We start from the raw sequence: 25,107 nt of genomic DNA on the forward strand, positions 1-25,107 counted from the left end.
TGTTTCCCAGAGATGGGTTGCGGCTGAAAGAGCATCCGCTGTGTAAAAATGTGCTGAATAAGTTAGCGGTTCATTCTGCTGTGGCAACCCCAGATTAATAAAGGGACTAAGCCGACAAGAAAATAAATGAATGGATTCCTAGACCATTTACAAAGGACTTTGCGCTCGCACTCCCCTGGGTCTCTCGTTACTAGGTGACCATCAACCATTTTCTCAGAGGATGACAAACAGATAAACCATTGCTGCAGCTCTGATACAAGTATATGGAGAAAAGTAAAAAGCACTCCAGTGTTTGAGTGCGCTGTGTTTGTCTGAGGTAATTAGTCTGCCGTTATTACTGAAATGCGCATATTCCATACAAAGCATGGAGCAGATTAGTTAGTTTCACTTACTGTACATGAATCATGGTGCCTTTGCAGCAGTCAGAAAAGTTAAGATGTTTTCAACTAGGTGCGGCTGGAAAATACATGCAATTCACATGCGCGCCACTTGCACAACATGTGCATGTTGCTCCCATATGCACCTTGTGCAAGTCACGTGCCTCTATTGGAAATTACAATTTTACACCCTGAGCTTATTGGCATTGCTTGGAAGGCATGCGCTCAGCAGCCACATTTTATTAAAACTATAGGCTTCAAACATCTTTTTTATCGAAATTGACAATGGTGTTTGGTCAATGATACCAATTTTATCGCACAGCTCTACATTAGACTGGGGAGGAAACTTGCCAGATGAATGCAAGATTTAGCCTGCATTGTCTTCTTTTAACACCACAAAGGAGTGTTAATTATGGAGCCCTAATTTTGAAAGTGGGTTTGTAAGGAGGTAAACAATGGTCCTATCATATTACCTGTTTTACATTATAAATTTCTATAGCTTCTGAAATTCCAAAAAGTTCCACGGATTGATAAATAATGTTATGATAGCTGTTTTAACATCAAGTTATGATTGAATCCCCTCTTGTTGCAGATATGATGTTCATGGGCCAATGACATCACCACATTGAAATGATCTATAGAGATTGATGGAAGCTGTATGCAACATAGATTATAGAAATACACTTGCTGTAGATGCCTTATTGGTTGGGTTTCTTTTGCATAAGCTACAAACCATGCCACAAACATACAATATACGAATGCGTATGCATATGTGCTCTACTTAAAAATGTAGACCAATTACTTTCCACAGTAATACCATTTGAGATGAAAGCACAGCAGGGGATTGATTTTTGAATAATACCACTCCAGAAAGAGAGCGTGGAATCTTGAGACTGACCAGCGAATGTTATTACTAATATTTCACTCCTATTTTACGTAGACATAACGATAATCAGAAATATCAGCATAAACATATAGCAAGTTAATGTGAAATTGTTCCTTGCTATGTGTGGTCATGTCTCTGAACAAGACCAGATTTGAGCACCACATTTACACTGTTAAATCCACAATATAGTGCCAAATGTGAACAGTGTGTAATAATGTGATGTTAGGATGTTACTGCTGGTTGCTTAACAATCCAGAGCCAATAATATACTTCATATTTCAATTCTTTGGACAGTTACTGAAACACTGTGTTTTAAAATGAAAAAGGAAATGTTGAAATGTGAAGGAAAGAAGAGAAAACCTTTAAACTCTGAAATGATCATGAAGGAGAATAATTTGATAGCAGTCAGCAACAGGTTCACTTACACCATAATGTGATTACTGTAATTACAAGAATGTAAAAAGTTAATGTTCTTGTAGAACTAATTACAACTCAGAAAGGGATTTCTGAGCAATTTCTGAGAAACACTGGCTGCATCTGAAGTAGCATATTCTGTTCCAAATAGTAGGTGAAAAACATTATGTGACATAATAATTGAGCCTTGATTCAAAAGGTTGACAAAATTTCAACAGTGGCAACTTAGAGAATGTAGTACATTCGGATTACATAAAAATTTTAGGGAGTGGTTGTGAAGTATTTTTTTACCCACTTTTATGACACTATTGATACAGTATTTAAAATTTACACTTAAACACATCCATCCTTTCATTTTTCCATTCCCAAATTCACAAAAAAGCAACACAGGCCATATACATTACCTGAACAAAGGCAACACAGACTCATTCTGAAAACGTAGTCCCGCGGACGTTTCTGAAGACTGGGAATTATGTAGCCGGAGGTACATATGAATGCATTTAATTTTTTTATGCAAATGCTATGTATGACGCTGTTCCTTTGGCTCTTACCGGCTGACCGCTTACCTCCACATGGAGGGCTTTCCCACCACAACCAGTTTGTCCAGTTAGCTCATCGTGCACATTAGCTCATCGTGCACGAGATGCAAAGAGGAGTTGACCGTGACAACCGGTTTCGAATTCGGAGAAGAACGGTTCTAAAAATCAGATAAGACAAAAACAGAATCCAAAAAATAAAATGAACGAGTGAACAATAGGGTGAGAATGTTGTAAAATCTGAAAATGTGATAAAAATCAGACGAGGGGTTTTCTTTATCTGGACGGCTTTTGTAAACTGTAGGTTAGGTTTAGGGAAGTAAGCGAGTGGGCGGGTCAATTGGTAAAATTGGTTGGGTTTAGGGAAGGAGAAGGGTGGGTCGGTTGATTGGCCGGTCGCCCAGTCAGTCAGACGGTTGACAGCGGCCTCTGGTGGGTTCACGCGAGAACAGCGCAGGCACGAGCAGTACTCGCAAAGGCATTTGAGATGCGGAAAAGCACACACAGCGGTCTCTTGCAGATTGGGTAAAAGAAAAACTGCAAAAATACGTACCTCCCGGAAGGTCTGGTTCTGCGGTCTCCAGAAATGTCCACGGGACTACGTTTTCAGAATGAGCCTGGGTTGGACAAAAGTGTTGTTGTGGATTCTAGTTGTAAGAGCAACAAAAATAACTTGACTCTATTTGATCACTTGAAAAAGTAGCAGAAGGTTGATTTTTTTTTCTGACGAATCATCTGTTGAACTGCATCTCAATCATCACAAAAACTGCAAAACATCTATTGGAACCTGCATAGACCCAAGATTCTCACAGAAATCAGTCAAGTTTGATGAAGAAAAATGTATTAGACAGCTATTAGACAGCTTACAAAAATTACTATAGACAATATTACTTACTTTCTCTTACTCCCGGGGCCGTTTATATTGAAGTTGATATTTAGCCGCACCATGTTGGTGTTTTGTAGCATAATTTTGTTACGAGGTGGGGCGTTAGCCCAACGCTTAACCCCCAACCTGAAGGAACAGGACATTAAAACATACACTACAGACAATTAGCTTACCTAATTCACTTATAGCGCATGTCTTTAGACTTGTGGGGGAAACCGGAGCACCTAGAGGAGACCCACGTGAACAGAGGGAGAACATACAAACTCCACAAAGAAATGCCAACTGACCCAGCCGGGACTCGAACTAGCGACCTTCTTACTGAGAGGCACCAGCCCTACCCATTGTGCCACCATACCGCCCATAGACAATATTACAACAACTATATTTTTTGGTTCATCAAAACCAGTGTGTCAAGCAGGAACTGCAATCTCTGTGGGCATTTACAGGCCTTCCCGCTCTCTAACATATCTCCAGCATTGAGAGGCTTTAAACTCTTGCCTGATTGTATTCATTTTTCTCTCCAATATAACTTTTTCTCTTTGGGATTGTCTTTCTTTTGAAATGTAGAAATGTCCGAGAATAAACACCCAGGATTAATTGTAAACCCTGGGCTATCATGCGTTTTTCATAGTCCAAGATCATAGTGACATAAACCAACATAACATTTACTTGTGGTTTCGAATGACCCAAGGTTCACTTTTTGAAATGCGAAAAGCCCTTCTGAGAGTTTAGGAAGCCGTGTTTTTGAAAGTCTCCTCAGAACAAAAACTACCAATACTGGTTGGACTACCCGACGGTGAGACTGTTAGTCTGTGTGACACCTGGAGGGTGTGAAGGAGAAAAAACACCCTCAATAGTGTCCCTCACATCCACGTACACTCATCTGAGCCCAGTCACGGCTGCTTTAGGTTTATTGCACAGCATAGACAAACGGCTTTGATCTCTAATGCGCAGTGCGCTGCATTAATTATGAATCATTCCCCCAGCCGAACTGCGGCGAACACCTTCAAACACTCAGCGAGCGATGCAGTGTTTTCGTAGGCCCCCAGGATGGCTCCAGGACTGCATGTATATATACATTTATCTGCATGAACAAAATAAGAGAGCTTTGCAAAAAACTTGTGCTGCGCCTCTGAAGAATTCTGCTTCTGGACGGCCGCCAACATCTCTTCTTAGCCCACGGTTACTCATGCTGCTAGGAATTCTCAAATACATCACCAAAGCCTCTTCCATGCGCGCGCTATTTGTAACTCGGTGGACAGATCCACGGCAAGCTGAGACAGCCGTGTGAAGCAACGATAAAGCTGCGCGACGACATCCAATTGACTGGGGTGTAATATTGGAGAAATGACCTAGTTCTCTCTGGGCTAATATGGATCCTGCAGTGCCAATGTAGAAAAACTGGCTTCAAGGCCTGTTCCTTGTCAGCAACAGATACATTCATTTGGTTTTTTAGGTATCATTGAAAATGTATGGATCTGAATGGCAGGATTAGAAGGGAACGCCGTAAGGTTGTGTGAGCTGTGTATTGTACATTAAGAGCAACGGTTGCAGCAACATTGCTTTAAAATATTCTCTCGTCTTTAAGAAAACTATGCCAACACAGCTTTGATCAGGTATAAAGATTTCATTGTAGTAACTTTTTACTCATCTCCAAGTATGAACAACTGGAATAATCAGATAATCCCAGGCTACAGGTTAAAGAGCAAAGATTTAAATAACAACCATATGTTAGATGAAAATTATGCAGCAAAAAAGAAATATCATTGACAAGTAATTTTCACTTAATTCTTCAGTAATATCACGTATGCGTTAAAACAATTATATACATACATTTTTAGGTAACACTTAATTTAAGGTGTCCTTGTTACACATCTTCTGTGTACTATACTGTAAGAAATGAACTTTATTTTGAGGTTAATTGAGAATGCACTCCATTTTGGCACTTTATTTTTATTTATTGTAACTAGTTGTTTAATTAATAAGTAATATTAATTAATTATATATACTTATTATATTAGGGATGGAATGCAGCTTAGGTTTAAAGATAGTTGCATGTAATTAATGCATAATTAATTGTAATCACTAAGTACATGTAACAAGAACACAAATAGCATATTAACAAAATAAATTATGTATAATTGCATGCAACTGATCTTAAACCTAAGCCTCATCCTAACCGTAACCATATAGTAAGTCATTGCTAATAATTATAGTCACGTTGTTGCAAGGAAACAGAAAAGTAAATAATTCATTTATTCATTCATTTTCTTTTCGGCTCCTTTTATTCATCAGGGGTCACCACAGTGGAATGAACCGCCAACTTAACCAGCATATGTTTTCAGCAGTGGATGCCCTTTCAGCTGCAACCCAACACAGGGAAACACCCATACACTTGCATTCACATACACTACGGCCAATTTAGCTTATTCAATTCACCTATAGCGCATGTCTTTGAACTAGTGGGGGAATTCGGAGCACCCGGAGGAAACCCATATGAACACGGGGAGAATGCGCAAACTCCACACAGAAGTGCCAACTGACCCAGACGAGGCTCGAACCAGCGACTTTCTTGGTGTGAGGTGATCATGCTACCCACTGCGACACCATGATGCCCTAAAAGTAAATAATTTTAATAATAATGTTTATATATTTGATTAAATAATATATAATGTAAAATTTATAGATGTTACATATGTCATGCCCCAAAATATTCACATATTTGTGTACAAAATTAAATAGATACAATTTTACCATGCTGCTTTTATGTACTCTATATTAAATCTATACAAATGCATTATATATACACTTTACTGTTTTTACCAATATCTATAATAGCTTTTTTTCTCAGTAATAGTTTACTCTTTTATTGTTCACTTTATTGACGTCTGTGTCTGCATGTTTTATATGACATCAGTCAGTACACAATGTGTATGATAATAACATGGAAATGACACAGGTATTACAAGGGTTAGGTGAATTATGAAGACATTGCTGATGTCTCTATTTTTTAAAAAGGCTCCTTAATCTTACAGATTGTGTGTTTTTCAGAAAGTAAAACTGCACAGTTTCCTGTTAGGGTTAAAGTTGGGTGTAGGAGTGGGGTAGATCTACCTTTTTTTGTCTACCCTTTTTTTGTTTTTTTAATGACTGATTGGTAATTCATTAGTGGAAACATGGTCACTTTGAACTCTCTTTGTTTAACCACATCAGCACGTGGTGCTCTTTCTTCAAATGAACATTGCATTTCTTTTTTACTTTCACGCTCCCTCAGTATATGTAGCGGCGCAGGAGGGGTTAACGCTCCCCTCACGCGTCGATGCTAAATGTGCCCGCGTGAGCGTCAGTGGGAGTCCCCTTCACCGGGTCCCTTTGCAGTAGTGTGGATTGGAGAGTTGTAGACAGAGCCGAGCAGAAGCGTGAACAAACAGAAGTAGTGCCATAAAGTGAACATTTGACACTATCGCAGAGCTTTTGACTTTTACCGCGTGGATCCGTCTTGCAGTGTCATCAGAGAGAGACGCCGACAGCTCTTAACCCGCTCGCGCCTCAGCTGGCATGAGCTAACCCACCAGACATGGAAACCAAACCTTTCTTGTCATTGGGTAAGTTTACCCCCAGACTACTGAATGATATTTGTTCTTTCTCTACAGTTTGTTTGGTATGCGAACGAGTTGGAGTTTAGCATGAGGGGAGAAACATGCAGGCTAATAATAATAAATATCGCTTTAGTTCGCTCACTTTATCGACTGATGTATTAGACGAGTGCGTTCGTGGAGAATGGAAACTAATGGAAGGATAATCGATAATGCACAGCGGTCAAGTGCACGGTGTGAATCAGTGTATTAGTTTGTAAATCAAACTAAAGGTAAACACAAAAGTTGGGCGTGCAACCGCGCTGGCACGCGCTCGGACAGTGACACCTCATTCAGTCTCGCGCTTACTCCTAGTTATATTATTGATATGAGCTATCATTTGACACTTCGATAGTGTCGTGCTGTAAGCTTATGCGATGTTGTGCGCGCTCATGTTGGATTCAAGCGCATCATTTAGATCACTTTTCAGACTGAAATTGAGAGAAATGCAGAGTGAATGTGTGTGTGTGGAGGATTTTCGTGTATATAATCGCAAAGCAACTGCATCGCGCGTCAGTGAAACATTCAGCGGATGAAATGTGCATTTGTTTGCCTTTAAAGCGTCGGACGTGTGTTGGAATTCATCATTCAGATTTCTTCCCAGTGCTACTGAACGAAAAAATAATAATAACCTTGCGATGTTCGATTTAGAGCGATTTTTTTTCACACACGGGCTACTTTTTACTCGCTGAAATTATACATTTTATCAGCTTTCTTTGCAATTTGGTCTTAAATAGTGCCGCGAGACCAGTTTGTGTATGAGAGAGCCTCGCTTGAGTGAAGTGAACTTGGACAAACTTTGGCGTTTTTATTTTTTGTGGAGTCGAGAAGTTTACTGAATGAAGTGACAACACTGCAGAGCGAGACGACTTCATCTCAGATCCATCTATGATATCTGATATGTGTTTTATAATAAAATATCTTCGTGTTAGAGGAACAAACTCCAACTTCAAAAATCTTTTTTCTTTCTTTTTTTATCCGCGGCTGAGGCAAAATGTAGGTGTGGTTTCCATATGATGTTAGCCCATCATATTAAAGGAATAGTTCACCAAAAAGGAAATATTTGTTAGAATTTCTAATCCTGCATGTGTTTGTGTAGCACAAAAGCTGAATTTTGGAAACAGTCTTCTGCAGGTTGTTATCAGTAAAACAATGAATGTGATGAAAGGCTGTCAATACCCAGATAAGCACTATTAAGATTTCCTAAAACACACACACACACACACACACACACACACACACACACACACACACACACACACACACACACACACACACACACATGCTGTTTTCAAATACTTTAAACAGACTGAAGTTGTATAGCAACTGGATCATTAAAACGCTGTCTAGTTTTGCAAACTGGATCAATGCTACCGGGGTGCAAATTATACATTGACGATCAGGGGGGTCAACTTTTTCAGTAATGTTATTTTGTCTATTACATCCTTCAGCGATTTAAATAAATGTATGTATGACGTCTGTTTTATTAATAAAACATATTTAAGTTGTCAGTGTTTTTTGGGGTATTTTTATATTCTGACCTACAATATACTGTAATTAGCTATTTCAGAGGTTCCTGTAGGTCAAACAATACAAACAATGCATCTAATTTTACTTTACTTTTACGCTATATGTAGAAACAAACACTTTTTACATATTGTGATTTATTAATGTCCATTGACGTAGACTGATTATGAATTCACAATGGTGTACTCCATTATAGGAGTGGTCAAATGTACATTTATATTATCTGTTATTTTATTTAGTAATATTAGTATTTAAGATACAGGTCGGAGCAAACCACTTCTTACTATTTAGAGGGCTGACTCCCCATAGATGTTAAAATCAGAATTATTAAACCCCCCTTTTCTTATTTTTTAAATATTTCCCAAATGATGTTTAACAGAGCAAGGGAATTTTCACAGTATGTCTGATAATAATTTTTCTTCAGGAGTGTTATTTGCTTTATTTTGGCTAAAATAAAAACAGTTTTTAATAAAAAAAAAAACATTTAAGGTCAAAATTATTAGCTTTTTAAGCTGTTTTTTTCAGATAGTCTACAGAACAAACCATACTTATACAATAACTTGCCTAATTACCCTAACCTGCGTAGTTAACCTAATTAACCTAGTTTAGCCTTTAAATGTCACTTTAAGCTGTATAGAAATGTCTTGAAATACATCTAGTGAAATATTATTTACTGTCATCATGGCAAAGATAAGATAAATCAGTTATTAGAAATAAGTTATTAAAACTATTATGTTTAGAAATGTGTTAAAATATTCTCTCCGTTACACAGAAAATGGGGTAAAAATAAACAGGGGGGCTAATAATTCAGGGGTTTAATAATTCTGGCGTTTTTCGGGAGGATCAAGCATTAATTAGGAGGGTCAATCCCACCAAACACCCCTGTAATTCACACCCTGATTGCTAATTTTCTCAAAAAACTAATGAAAGCTGCAAAGACAGCTTGGAAGGATGTCAGTAATGACATTAAATCCTTCTGTATGGATAAACTAACTCTAATATTAGAGAGTTTCAGAAATCTTGTAATACTGCAGAAATGCCCTTTTTTTATGGTGCTTTCTTTGTCATTTTGAAATTTGACAGGAAGCGTCCTCAATCACTTCTGTTCAAACATGTCTCGATATTAAGTGAATATAAAAAAATAAATAAATAAAATCAAGTGAGTTTAGAACGACACAACGTTTTTTAGTCTGTAAAATATATTTAAAGCAATATCTATATGATTTTATTAAATGAAAAATTATCTTTTAGTTTTCTGAAAAGATCAGAGCCTCTCAAATTCCAACGGTCAGTGTGCGATTATGAAATCATTGTGCAATGTTGCAGCAGTAGAGATAATGTGATATCAGCGAGCGATGCATAATATAGACTAATAGGCAGGAGATTTAGATAACATGATATATAACACCTCAAAATAATTAATAACCTGAATGTAAAGCAATTTTGTGTCTAAATATTTGTCTTTGACGTCCCACGCATGCAGGGATGTGGATTTTAAACGAACATGCTCTTTAATAAATGATACACATTACTCTCTTATGCATAGGAGATTAGTTGCCATGCATGGAGAAGTTCACACATGGTTTACTTTGCGTACTGTAAGTGAGCTTGAATAACCAGCATGCTCACTCAGGAGCTACAGTATAGGCAGGAGCGTTATTGTGTCTGTAGCTCTTTCATGCAGGAGTCGTGTTACACCTTGACATACATCATCACCCCACTGGTTCACTGAGATGAGAGACAGCAGGAATGCAGGGCTTCCCGAAACCCCTGAATATTCCCAGCCTGTACCAGAGAAACCACAAAGCTAAGCGGCATAATAGACTAGTTGTGAAGGTGTGTTTGGGCTTTGCATGTGCGGATTTTTATGCTGGGAAGTCCGGATGTAAATACTTCTATTTTTACTTTTCTGTAGGCACGTATTTTATTAGTTTAGACAATAGTTTGGTTGTAGATAGTGTGTTATTTAGTTTAAATGATATGCGCTTTAGGATGACTTTGTCATTGTTGTTCTTTGAAAAGCTTTTGGTAAAATTGTTATTGTTTTAATTACCTTGATTGACTGTTGAATATTATTTAAAATACTAAATCTTAAACTTTAAAGGTATTTAAAAGTATTTTTATTAGTAAATTTAGTCATTTCATTAATAATTTGAAATTAAATGTATGATCATCATATATTTTACATTTAAACAGCTTTTTGGATCTGTTTTAAATATATTGGAAGAGGTATTTGTGCCTTATATATGTTTTGAATGGCACTAGTACTGGGTGATTACTCCTAAAGTGATCGAAATCGACATTCACAACCTAAAATCGATCAAATTTTTCATATTCCCTACCAAGTCACGTGACCCCGCTAAACTGAAAAATGTTCAGCACTTTGCAGCCAGATCTCATCTCTATGGCTTTATTTCACCGACAAATGTCGTAAGTGCATTATTACAATTTAAGAGCGCATTCATGTAATATGAGCGTGCAAATATCTTTGCTAGGAATTGCTAAGGATGTTCAATGTATAATCATAGAAAGTGTTTGTTTCTTTCAATTAACTTAAAATTAGGTAATGGACTCTTCATTTATTCTCACTTGTAACATGTGAAAATATTTACTAAACTTGTCCGTGAACTACGAGGCCCAAAGAAATTAGTTAATTAAATAATCGTTCATTAATTGTAATCAAGTTAAAATTTTCAATTAATCAAGATTTCGATTTTATGCCAAATCGCCTAGCCCTATATAGTAGAGTATATCATTTAAATAATTATGTTTATTTAGCTTTTTAATCTGAGAGTTCAGATTACAAAAAAGTATTAAATAATATCCAGATTAATATACATATATATATATATATATATATATATATATATATATATATATATATATATATATATATATATATATATATATATAGTAATTTGGATTCTCAGAATAAAAAAGTCACATCGGTCGCATATACAGTATATATTGTTGATATTAAAAGTAATGGACATTAGATAATAAATAGTGTGCAACTTAGTTCAGATAATCGGAACTTGAGGACAACCAAGTCATTAACCTTGTCTTTAAAAGGCTTTAAAAAAATAAATTATGTTTCTTTACTTTGTTTTTTACTAAATAATAACAGTTACACTTTACAGTAAGGTTTCACTAGTTAGTAATTGTGAACAATACTTTTGCATTTATTAATCATAGTTCAACATTTATTAAATCCATTATTAATTCCATTATATGAGCAATTGCAGCGTTACGTATGTGACATTTGCAGTAAAATCTCAAAACATAAATTTACAGAAAAAGTAAATGTGAACATTATATTGAAACTGTTTTATATTTTTCAAAACAACCAACCACAGAGTTATGGGGGCACTACAGTGGCGCAGTGGGTAGCACGTTCGCCTCACAGTAAGAAGGTCGCTGGTTCAAGCCTCGGCCGGGTCAGTTGGAGTTTGCATGTTCTCCCCATGTTTGCATGGGTTTCCTCCAGTGTTTCCACAAAGTCCAAAACATGTGGTACTATAGGTGAATTGGGTTGGCTAAATTGTCCGTAGTGTATGTGTGTGAATTGATGTGTGTGGATGTTTCCCAGTGATGGATTGCGACTAGAAGGGCATCCGCTGTGTAAAACAGATGCTGGATAAGTTGATTAAAGTTCATTTTGATGTGGCGACCCCTGATTAATAAAGGAACTACGCTTAAAAAATAATTGAATGAATGAATGAATGAATGAATGAATGAATGAGGAAAATAAACATGCAATATGTATGTGACCAAAAAACAGCTGCGACTTTACAGTCTTCAACATACTGTATAGAAATTCTGTGAACTAAACAGCACAACCCAAAAGAAACAATGCTTATCAAAAGGATAAAAGTTGGCTCACTAATAGAACAAACATGATTGATTTTATTTTAGTTTACATTTTTGCATTTCTGAAGGAAAAGCTTTGTTATGGATGTAACATCTCTCCATTATGAAAGTGACAGATGTGAAACTGTCCAATTTGTGCGACTTTGGGAAATCAAATATAATTATTTAAAACTTTGACAGAGACATTTTTGAATTTTTTTAAGTACTGTAAAATACTTCCTTCCACAAAAAGTGTAAAAACTTAAATTTATTTCATGGCATGGTTGACATTTGCATGTTAATGCTCATTAGTTAATACATTAACTTAGATGATCTAATAAATCCTTATTGTTTGTGTTAACATAATAACATGATAATCATCCATTATAATTTAAATTGAACTCACCAAAAGGTTATTAAATGATGCGTGGCTTACTATATGTATAGTTTTCAGTTTTGCCAATAACATATACCAAAGCTCATCATAAAAGCCCCAAAAATCATTACCTCGAGATCTCCAACTCATTAAACATGTGTGCGCTTGCAAACAGAGTGCTATTTCCTGCTGTCTGCAGTATGTGTTGAGTGTCGTAGAGCAGATGCACGACTCTGACCTGACAAATTCAGACACATAATCATTTAAACCAGAATGATTACTTGCATTTACGAATACATTTGAGAAGGAAATTGAGCAGGGTTTTAAAAAACTGCAGATATATTCATGATCATTTTTGTTTTGTGTTTTGTTTTTGCACAGCATTCTGAACAGGTTGGGTTTATTACTTTTTTTATATCCAGCCCTAGGCACAGGTGCTAAATACCTCATATTTGTCTATTTTTGCCTACACAGATTTAATGAACCCTTTTATGGAAATCACAGAGGAAAGTACTAGAGACTAAAAGCTTGAATCACATCATAACAGCAGACATTATGAAAGCATTGTGAATGTGAAATCTCTCTCTGTCGGCCTGTTGTTGTAATATGTGTTGTTGAGTGATTTTTAGGGACCATTTGCTGTAAATGTGTAAACCACATTCAGTTCAGTTTTGATTTTTGTTAGGGTCAGAAGGAGGTGCTTTGAGTGACAGGAGGTGTGTTTCTTTTCTCCGCCCCCGTCATGAAGTTCATGGTCTTGATGAGAAAGTGACATTCATAGTTGAAGGGGGTGCATTCCTGTGTCAGCCGTAATTCAGGAACAAAGGTGCTGCTGGGCGTGGGTACGGATTTAAGAGCTTTGATTGGGGGGCTGGGTGGGCTGTTTACCTCTTAAAACCATACAAGTTGTGTTTTTTCTTTTCTTTTTTATGGCAGGGCAGTTTTAGGTTTCTCGCCGGATGCTTTTTGCCCCCTTTTGTGAGCGGGCTGCAGCTGTCATTTTTACTGGTGAGGTTTTATAGAGAATGTTAATGGCTTAAAGGGAAAGAGCTCACAAGGCCATTTACCACTGGATCTTTTGTTGACGTCCACTGACTTTAAAGAAGTTCAAATGTGGTGAATCACAGTCGTTGTCCTATAAAAAAGTACAATTTGTCTTAAAATTTCATTTTTTTTCCCCTTGCAAATTTGAGTTTGAACATTCTAGACTTTTGCTCCCTTTTCCACAATTTTATGCCAGATCTCACAATTTGGACCTTTTTTTCTTGCAGTTTTGAATTTTAAAATGTACTAATTGTCAGATTTAAACAAAAAAAAAATACACGTTCCTTCTTGCTGTTCTGAGGAAAACTTAAGAATAGTCAGATATAAACAATAAAAAAGTACTATTTGTCTCACAATTTTAAATTTGTTGTCTTTCAAATTTGAGTTTGAACATTATTTTTAGACTTTTTGCAATTTTTTTACCGACTTCTAAGCCAAATTTCAGAATTTAGACTATTTTCTTGCAGTTTTGTATTCTAAAATGTACTAATTGTTGGTTATAAACTCGTAATTCTGAGGGAAAAGTCATAAACTGAGACATCAAACCATAAATATGACTTTTTGAATCAAAAATTCAGATTTTACATCTCGCAAATCATCCTTTTTTAATGTGATTGCAAATTAGATATTACAATGTTAGCACGTTCTTTCTTGCAATTTTGAGGAAAACTTAAAAAATAGTCAGACATAAACAATGCTATAGTAGAATTGGTTGACATAAGCTTGGTTTAATGGCTAGACATAAAAGTCTTGAGATTTGAGAGACTTCTGATTAGAACTGAGCAATATATCATTTGAGCATCAATATTGCAAGGATTAGATTATTTATTGAAGTATTGATTATTAAAAAAAAATTCTGTTAGACCCCCTAGAAAACCATAAAGCATTGTTTGTCAAACGTTTATTTGTGCTCTGTTGCATTTATAGGTGCTTGTAATTTATTATATTTTATGCAAATGCAAGGCATAGAAAAAGACTTTATCACTCCAGTTGATCTAAATTAATGAAATCTTTTTAAATAAAGTTATTCAAATCAACTGGTAAAATTGAATTCATATCGCAATATATATCGCAGCAAAACAAAATATTGCAATGTCAAGTTTTTTCCAATATCCTGCAGCCCTACTTCTGATTTAAATATTATTTTTAATATTCTGAAAAATTTATATGATTCTGATGTACTCAGAATCATCTTTACATTTTTACTCATTTATTCTCCTATAAAACATGTCAGTAGCTGCTTAATGATGATCAGTCCAAGAATGATATTTAATTAAACCATGATTAAGAGTTTGACAATATTGTTACCGCTGTGTGCAGAAATGCAGCTTTAAAACAGCTGTTTATGCTATCCATGCGTCAAACCCTTGTTAATAATTTGTGAGTTTTCAGCCCCCAACAGTTGCTGGTGTTTTATCTTTAAGGGGAGCTGTGGACTCTGATCCTCAGACCTTGACCTCCGCTCCGCGTATGTTTTATCAGCTGGAGGATTTGCTTTGGACTTCTAGAATTGAGTTTTCACAATGTTATGACCGATGATAAACTATTACGGACATTATACTGCCAGCCCTTCCTTATGCATTTATCGTGGTCTGATAGGACTCGAATGCTGATGCACCACTGATTATGTAAAAGTAACTGATGATAGAGGATAAGCTTTATTTAGTTTTGTCAAATCAGCTCTGAGTTAGTCAAGTTCATTCACACTTTCCAAAAAAAGCTTAATTTAACTTATTAAATTAATAAGCAATGATTTTTTTATTTTATTAAAATAATAAAATTAAATTAAATTAAATGGCTTCTAACTTGATTGAAGCCATTTTATTTTTTTATTTTAGTTTATTTGTAAGAGTTCACACTTAGCTAATGATTGATTTTAAAGCATATTTGGCATGCTGTCCCAGGAGAGAGTCCTGAGCTCATAGGATCCTCGAGCTTAGGGCTCCCTCCCATTGCAGGGCGAGAGGGGAGTTTGAGCTCAGGTAGATCTCGAAATGTCCCTGCTGAAAAAATAGCGATTGCTATTAAAAGGTATCTACTAGGAGCATGTCTATTGTGCTGATTTGGATTAGTCAATAAACTTAAGTTGCATGTTTTTGGATGGTGAGAGTAAACCGGGGTATGGCAGGGGAAATTGATAAATATTAGAACCCCTGATGTTCTAGCTGTGAGGCAACAGTGCTAACCACTGGGCCACCTTTCCACCCATCTAGGAAAAGAGGAGTAGGGGTGGAAGGGGGGATTCTTCAAAACGAAGATGGCTGTGGTATGGAACCTAGGTTATTTATGGTGACTTAGGAATTGTCTGATTGGCTAATGCATGACCAGCTATGTTCGGTCATAAGCACGTGATTCTCTCGAAATTAGTTTATAAATAAATTTCAATAATTTTATTTTATTTTAATTTTAAGCTATAAATCTGTAGAACAACAGACTGTTTTGTACATTTGTGGATTTGCTGTAAACTAAAATTATTTGTAAAAAAATTATATGTTTTTTTAAATGCAATTTGAAATCAGTAAGATTAAAAAAAGTATTTGGATATATTTTCAATTTATCAAAGAAACAAACAAAAAAAAATTCACAATTTTCACAAAAATCTTAGACGGCACAACAGTTTTTAACATTGATAATAATAAGAATTGTTACTTGAGCACCAAATAATCTATGTAAAAGGATTTCTTTAAGAATGTGATATGTTGAAGACTGCACAAATTGGGCTGAAAATTCATCTTTGCATAAAAGGGGAAACATTTAACTAGATTAAATTACTATAAATTGCAATATTTCACAATAGTTTAAACTTTTATATAGTTTTACTCTGTTTTCTTTAAATTAATGAAGTCTTCATGAGCATAAAAAGCCTTTCTTTGACATAACATTTTAATCTAAACTGCACATCTTCTATGAGACATCAGCCCTGGGGTAGATGGAGTGCTGTTTGACACCTCGCTATGTGCCAGCCAGTGATGGTCAGTGCCAAAATGCATGTTGTGACTTCACAGGAAATCATTTTTATATATTTATTTTCTGCAAACTTGTGAGAGGTTTTGCATGCACGCTTTGGGGAAGGTTTCAGCAAATGAATTAATATTGCATCTGGCACCTCTCGGTTGCATTTTTTCAGTACTTCTTGCTATTTACCAGGTGCTTTTTTTAAATCCAAAAATTTCAAGTGAAGTAAGTCTCTGTTCACGTTGATAGTGGAAATGCTGTGCAAAACAAACACGGCTATTCAGAAGCTGTATGACTTTTAATGTACTGTAATGTAATGAGATTTAGGTTCAGTGAGATGGAAGCTATTTGGGACTTATCCTGCACCCTGTGTGTCAGAACTGCAGGACATTAACCATTAGCAGCTCTAATGTGTAGAATTCATATTCATAGAATTCATATCATAGTGTAGTGACATTAGCCTTTATCAGACAGGCGTTAATTAAAATGCACTGACAGAAATGTGAAGCAGGCTTCTATCTCTCTGAAGGCGGAGTGACACATGGCTTAGATCGTTTTAAATCACTCTAATGACTTTATAGGTGTCTTTGTGTGAAGACGTCTGTGGCTGTTCTGCTTTCGAGATGGAGTGCCATTGTACATTCCGAGCTACAAATATTGAGCAAATCTGATCTTTTTTCTTAAAATTCTAGATTTACTTCCTAAAGCTTTCACAAATTTTCTGCAACACAGGCTAATTAAAAATGCAATCATTCTGAAATTTCAAAAATGTACTTTAACAAATGTTAGACTGCAATTTCTAGATTAAATTAATGGTTATGACCACAACTGTTAGTTTTCACACTATCAACAGTTACAGGGACATATTATTGACAAATAAAAAAGATATGTTTTGAGCAATTATTTTTACAATGCCAAATAAATGTCAAACAACCTAACGGTGTCTGTAATTTTTAATCTGATAAATTTGACTTGCATATCCATCTTCATATGGACAACTTCTCAGTCAGTTTGCTCGGCAGCTTACTTTATACAATGTCACGATGCAGAGCGCTCAGGTTTGAGTCCAGGGAAACTTTGTTTCATGAAAAAGATAACAATAATGCACAATATGGTTGATTTACCTTCCACAGAGCAAATGCGTGACTGCCGGCTGTGTGACAGTTTTAATAACCAATTGAGTGAGCTCACTTTCGTTCTGCTCAATCAGAATTGCTCAAACAAACTATGCCCACAATAAAAGAAATAAAAGAAACAGGAAAGTGCTGACAAGTAGGATAATGGTGTCCGCCGCTCCAGAAGCATCAATAGAAAAATTAATATCAAAGAAAACTGCATTTGTAATTTGGGAATATTTTGGTTTCAAAGTCACAGACATTGAACTAAAACAGGCCATTTTTAAGAGCTGGCACAGAATTGTTGCCATGGCTTACAGATTATTTAGCTGAAGACTGACTACAAAATAAAATTTCTGTCAAAAAAAAAAAAAACCGCAAATAGATGTTTTCCCTAAATCGTACAGCTCTAGTTACAGGGTAGTTTTCTTTCAAAATCACTTATGAAAATGCTATTGGTTGGGTTTAGGATTTTATAAGTTGTAGGTTGCATTTCATATTTGCAAAAAAGTAGACAGAGCCCTCTAGTGGATGTGTCATCTGAAACGTGCAATAAAATGTACCTGGAGCAACATATTTTACTTCATTCATTGTTGCAGTATTTCCTGTCAGACGGTTTTGTTTTTCTAAGTTGCGAATGTATAGTCTCATTCGTAGTTTTCACATTATACTGTACCTCTGAAGGGTGAGTTCATCTCACAGCTTTGCATTTTTCATAATTCTAAGAAAAAGTCAATGTTGCCACATAAGATCATTTTAAATTTGATGTTTATATAATTAGGCTTTCACACAAATCTGACTGTATTGCTCATGGTCCTGTTCAAGTTTATACCTTACAATTGCTTATTTAAATCTCCCAATTGCAAAAAAAAAAAAAAAAAAAAAAAACCTACAAAAAAAAAACAAACATTTTAAATAAAAAAGGTTTCGTTTGGTGTTTTTCAACGTACACTAATAATCTTATTTTTGAATTTTAGAACAAGATCAAAATGATGCTTAAGTCCTAAAATGAGTATTGTGCTTCTTTTATTCCAGATTCCTGAGCTTTTGTCACATAATCTGACAAGTATCAATCATGACAGGCAAAAATGAAATCACTGAGCTGTGGAGTTGTGGTCTGTGTGTTGGAGCGTGTGCGATGGGCTCTGTCCACTAATGCCACAGCTTACACTGGAGAGCTTAAATCAACCCAGCAGATTAAGGACCATGATTGCAATTATGATAATCCATATCTGTTACACCAACCAAAATACGATGACAAAGATAAGATGAAGGGATTTGCATGGAAGTAAAGGGCAGCTCTGCTACGGCAGCATGAACGCTGTTCTTTTCCACATCAGTGTATGGGCTAAGCTAGATTTTTGATCTCACGATCCACCTTGTGCCCAAGCAAGGCCTCTGTTTTTTGACCGATGAGCTTCAGGAGTGATTTACAGTTCATTCGCGTCAACCACAGACTCTCACCTAAGTTTCAAATGTGTTTGGAAACAAGTAAGATATTCTGGTATTTCCCTGCCGCAGCTCAGTATGTCTTCATGCACTGTAAAATGTGTAATGACAAAAAGTCAAAACAGCATGTATTTTTATGTTGCTTAAACAATTTTTAATAGGTTAATCAGGTTTCAACTACATTTTTAAATTTCTATAAAGTTTATCTCAATATTTTTATAATGTTGAGATAACTAAACAAAGTTAATTTTATACAACAAAAAATGTAAGGTAGCAATATATATGTTTTTACAGTGTGAGGTATTCACCTTATTCTCTGCCGACGAGTGAGCACTGCCATTTGAATCTTTTTGGCTTGAGACTTCCGGTCTCATTCATTTCCATTCATTTTTGACGTTAAAAACTGCTCATTACGCTGCTTAATGTTGCAATTTGATATTTTCTTATTATATTATTTTACTTGATCAGTAAAGTCATGCAAACATTTGTTTGTAGAGCAAGTAGTTTGACCGTTTTCTGCCGTTTTCCTAGTCATTTCTCCCATAGGCGACTGAATCGGAAGTTCTAAGACAATCGCGAAAACAGGCGCATTTCCGCATTTTAGAATAAGGTCAATAAGCTGATGATGGAGGGAGTATCTGTATTTTTCTGACTGAGCACAATTACCTACTCACTGATAAATCACTAAAATCAGCTTTCGTCTTGTCCCGTTTCACATGCAAGCTAATAATATCCCAGCAATGTATGTAAGCCACTTTTTTTTTTAAAGACTTCATTAATAATTCAGTTCATCTCCCAGTAGTGACGTCGAAAGTTAATAAATTGTGCATCTAACTCCAAGGATTTCATTTGTTATGTCAGTTGTCATGTTCAATACATCATTAAAAAGCAGAGAAGAGCATTGCGACATGTCAGTGGGATACCTACGGCTGCATGATCCTCTTAAAAATATAGCATTTTGATTGTACCACTTCCGCTCAAGCAACAGGAGCTGTGAACATTCTTTTAATTTTTTGGGTCAAGAAAGAATCTGAGTTTCTGTATTTCTTTCTCCCTTACTGCAAAATGTTTGCTCTCTCTGAATGTGTTTAAATTCGCACTAAGTATGCCTTCCTGTCACATATCACACACATTGTGAACTTTAATAAACTAGTAAATGTGTTTAGATGTCTAGCGAATCAGTATAAGGGGCGACAATGCAGCTGTGATGAAGGGTTTATGCTGGCCTTATTCCGATAAAGGAAAATTGGTAAATGTGTTTACATGACTATGTGCATTGTCACCTTATTAATTATATGTGGGTTCAGAATGTGGATGTAAGGGCACTCGTTGTTTACAGAAGTCATGGAATGTGTCAGTTACACAGAGAGAACGGGTGCTCTGGTGCCTTCTGACCTCCGTCGCCTTTCTCTCTCTGGCTTCGGCAGAAGAGCGTGCCTCTTATTACCCATTTGCTGCAAGCGCCGCTGCTATTTGTCAAGTGGCTGTTGAGCTGCGGCTCACTCCAGCTGAGAGGCCTTTTAATCTTGGAGGTGTGCGAGCCAGTTACTTCCTATCACTCCAGGGAGAGAGAGAGCGTGTGTCTGTGTGTGTACACCATGTGCACGTAGACTGGCATTGACTTTTTTTAAAGCATCATCAGTATTATCCAATTTATTTATGCCTTATTATTAAATAGAAAATATTTTACTCATAATATTATTGTTATATTATTGTTATATTTTCCTTCACTTTTTTTCCCTCACCACTGTAACCACAGGCTTGGGTCTTGTGGAGCTGCGCATTGATGGATTTTTTCTTCAGTGTTTGAACCTTCAGCAATGAAATTTAAACCGCACCGCACTGAACTGAACTGAACTGAACTTAAACTCTGGCATCTGGACTTTACTTGGACTTCTATGTTAAGCGGCTTTGACAAAATCTACATTAAAAAAGCGCTATATGAATAAACTTGAATTGAATTAAGTTATATTACTCTAATATTATCAGTAAAAAGAATGAAAAAAACCTATATAAATAAATAAATTATTAATTTAAATTAGTTTATACAGTTATTTGTTTATAAAATATATTTACAGTATATTAAGCAATATATTAATAATTGAGATTTTTCAGTGTTTTAACATATTTTCAATGTTTTCTTTTTATACTATACTATACTATATACTATACTATACTATAATATACCATACTATATATATATATATATGTTAATATGTACAGTAAACGCAAAAAACGATTACTGCTGTTTGTTCAAACTATCAATTTAAAATGAGCTGAAACAACAGTCCACTTAAATTTGTAAACCATTTAGTTAACTTTTTTAAGAAACATTTTTTTTGTTGTGCTGGTTTAAATTTTCTTCACAGTCCAGTAGTAATGATTAAAGTCAATGATCTAAATGTGTTTATATGTATTTTTGTATTCGGGGTAAGGCATACAACTTAAAAATGTTCATCCAATTAAATATCGTCAGGTCGACATCTCCCATAATTCTGATAAGTAGCTCAAACTGTGTCAGAAAATGTAGATTCGGACTTCTGCGCATCTGTTTAACCAGATCTGCCATTTGCGCGTGCCCGCCTGCCCGTTTGCATGAGCGCCGTACGCTCACAAGACAATCACAGACGCGGTGAAATCAAATGCTGAATTGAAACTTTTGAAAATCCTGAACCAATATTTTAGTTACTTTTGCATGCTGGAGGAAGGACAACACCATGGCTGAAGTATTACTTATGTTAGACTGTGTTGTGTTATGAATGGCTTATATGCATAGACGTGTTGTTCAGCCACTGAAATCTTCCGGCAAAAGATTGATGTGACTATTTTCAGTTTTATAAGGCACCTTTGACAACATCGATAATGTAGACTTTTATTTAGTTTAACAACAAAACATCAGTAAATAGCGCTATTCTGCCTGGCCTGCTTTATTGAGCTGAAGTTGCTTTTATATTCGCATTGGTTCATTTTTGAACTTCCTATACTGTTTACTATGCTACTCTGAATATTCGCTCTGAAATATCATGTAGGTATGGCTTAGTAATAAATGTAATTCCTGCACGCCGCCAGCCAAACACTAGCAAACTGGTAAATGACATTAACTAGTGGGTTGTCTGCTGTTGTGACGTGGTGCACACGTTTGCGATTTCAGGAGGCATGGCTTTGAATCACAGTCCCTCTCTGCCATTCAAAGATAATATGCTAATCGGTTAGCATTCTGGCAGATCACCTACTGCACCTTTAAGCATTTTGTCTTGGGACAACATGAAGTAATTGTGTTGGTCCAACTACCTGGTTATCTGTAGTTCCCAGCAAGCTTTGCGTGGAATTGAATTAAGGGAAATGTTGACAAGAAAAGTAATCTTAGGTGTTTAAAGTTAATAAAAATACTTGTTACTTGAAATACTTGTTTAATCTTCACTTTAGTTTGAACATATAGAAGAGTTTTGTGTAATGCCTTGAGTTTTGAGGTTACCACCTTGCAGAAACCCCCATGCTTTGGGTGTTGGCAGCTTAATTAGCACAAATGCAGTTTGTTGCTTTGCACAGTGAGCAATAACTATCCTGAAATAAGTTCTCAGATCAGTCCCAATCGACTGTATATGTAACTCATGAAATATGCTTAAAATGGCTCTTTTAGATTATTTAGGATAACTTTAAACAAAACTAACACTTTGAAGTATGACACATAATAGACACACAGGATTTTATCAGACCTTTGAGTTTAAGCTAAATAAAAATACAAATGTATTTAAACATTTATTTGATAAAATCCTGTTAGACCAACTCAATTGCGTTTAATTGTGTAAATATTTTTTTTTAGTTGGTGCTAAACAGATTTATTGGATGAAAATACAGCCCTCAATTAATGTGAGTTCATCCAATGAGTCAGTTTTTTAAGTGTATATAGATATAAATGTGTATACATGTTGAATATATATATGAATATATAAATACAAATGTGTGAATATGTGTGAAATTAGTGGCTGTGGCAAGTAATGTAAATTTTACTAAGGAGATTATCACATGAATTGCTCTATTGTTGTTACAGTGATTCTCTCTGAATAAAATTAAATTGGAATGATTGCTATTTTTAAACACAATGTCAGAGTTCAAAAGAATCATCTCAAGAATCATTGTTGTGTGTGTGTGTGTGTGGGTGACGTAGGCCGTTCTTTTCATTCTGGATAGGCAAAGTATTTTAGCTCTTGCTGCGTTGTGGGAGGTAATTGTGGTTTGGCAGTCGTCCCTGAGTAGTTGTTTGCATTGGAAATGCAAGTTCAACTTCCACTCAGCATTTGTTAGGCAGCGGTCTGAGCTGAGAAACATGTTTACGGTGAAGTTCGAGAGCGCCTGTGGCACAATCTTTTGCAGACAGGAAGACAGTCGGACAGATCGGCAGACGGGCAGGCGCTGGCAGCTTCTGTCACGTCAATTTGTTGCATACCAGAAGGCTTACATTCCAACGCCTGCAGAAACGGCACCCGGCAAGTTCAAGTGTCACATTTAGGATGGTTTCTTCTGTTTCAAACTCGTATATGTAACATGAGAACGTTTCGCATTATAAAAACCAGATCAGCGGCTGGTGGTTGGTTGGTTTTTGCGCAGGTGTGTGTGAAATGCTCTGGCACTGTTTGAATGAGACGACTCCTTTTAAAAGCAGCGATTAAAGCAGAAACAATAAGCACAGAGCGCTTGTGTGCTGAAGACGTGAGGTCAGGGGTCATGGCTGGGTCGCAGCCTGTGGGAAGAGCACAGTGCTGGCATACAAGTCAACATTGTAGCATACTGCAGTTTCTCAAACAAATTCTTCTCACAGGTCTCAGACTCAAACAAGATATTTTCTAGTCCTAGTCTTCTTTTTCTCATCAATTATGTAGCATCAGTGTTGTAGCTGAGTTTCTGAGCACTGAGAAAAAGGCAAATCCTAGAAAGTTGGGCTGCTTCCATTGATCTGCTACCAATCACATTCATCTGATAATCACACATCAATACTGGTGGCAAATGGGACATAAATGCAGCAGTGCTGTCTGAAACTCTCCCCGCAGCATTTAAAATAATAATATTGCTCATTATTACACAGCGAGGTATAAGTGATACTTATTAACTCTTGACCAGTCTGTGTTAACAACAACAGTTATTCATGCTGCAAACATACAATGATCCTCTCTTCTCATTTGGTTCTGTTTGAATTGTTTTGGTGTAATGTTGCCAGATTTCACCTGAAAAGTACACCAATAAAATGTTTTCCTTCTACAAAACACTGGAAATAAACGAGCAGACATGCTGCTTATTACATACATCGTTACATACACTGCCAATAACACTGTACTACTGTTTAGAAGTTCGTAATCCAGCCTAAACATTGTATATTTATGAAATAAGTCATTTATACTCACCAAGGCTGTTTATTTTGCATCAAAATTTATATTGTGAAGTAATTATTTGTATTTGGCTATGTTTTAAAAGGATAGTTCACCCAAAAATGAAAATTTACCCACACTTAGATGGTTTCAAACCTTCGTATGTTTTTCTGTCCTTAATTATTCTGTCAAACACAAAAGAAAATAATTTGGAGAAAGCTGAAAACCTGCAACCATTGACCTTCACTTTAAGAAAATCAAATATTGTGATATTCCAGCTTGCTTTCCAGCGTTCTTCAACATATCTTCTTGTCATATCTTTCTTCAACATATCTCATATCTTCCCCACTCACTTCAAAAGAAAAAAGAAAGTCAAATAGGTTGGAACAAATATAGGATGAGTAAATGATGAAATAATTTTCAGTTTAGGGTGAATTTATCATTTATTCCAGTAATGGCAAATGGGGATTTTTCAACATGCCCAAGGTGATACTGTATACAACTTATGTGATGCCCTATATAAACTAATGGTACACTGTATAATTTGTAATAAAATGACTAAATTGATGCTTGTAATGAATATAAAAAGATAATGAAAGAAGATGATCATGCCTATAAATAATGATAAATCATAAAATGAAGGCTTCAAATTCAAGTCAACCAATATCTGCTTCCAGAAATCAGTTGTCAGCCTA

General features: G+C 35.9%; 1 protein-coding gene across 5 annotated transcripts in view; it reads left to right on the plus strand.

The window, feature by feature from the left end:
• rxraa (retinoid X receptor, alpha a) overlaps window positions 1-25,107 on the plus strand; it is a 346,365-nt gene that overhangs the window by 156,732 nt on the left and 164,526 nt on the right. For 4 of the 5 annotated variants that reach the window (XR_012396562.1, XM_005161183.6, XM_005161184.6 and 1 more), the window contains exon 1: window positions 6,474-6,704. The exons of the other annotated variant lie outside the window; for it this stretch is intronic. Coding sequence is in view for 3 of the 4 variants with exons in the window: in XM_005161183.6 (XP_005161240.1) it covers window positions 6,677-6,704 (28 nt within the window). In the remaining variant the exon portion in view is untranslated. Of the gene's footprint in view, window positions 1-6,473; window positions 6,705-25,107 lie in introns of those variants that run through there. 5 annotated transcript variants of the gene reach the window in all.

This window comes from Danio rerio, chromosome 21 (assembly GCF_049306965.1).
Source record: "Danio rerio strain Tuebingen ecotype United States chromosome 21, GRCz12tu, whole genome shotgun sequence".
In the NCBI taxonomy this organism is placed as follows: Eukaryota; Metazoa; Chordata; class Actinopteri; order Cypriniformes; family Danionidae; genus Danio; species Danio rerio.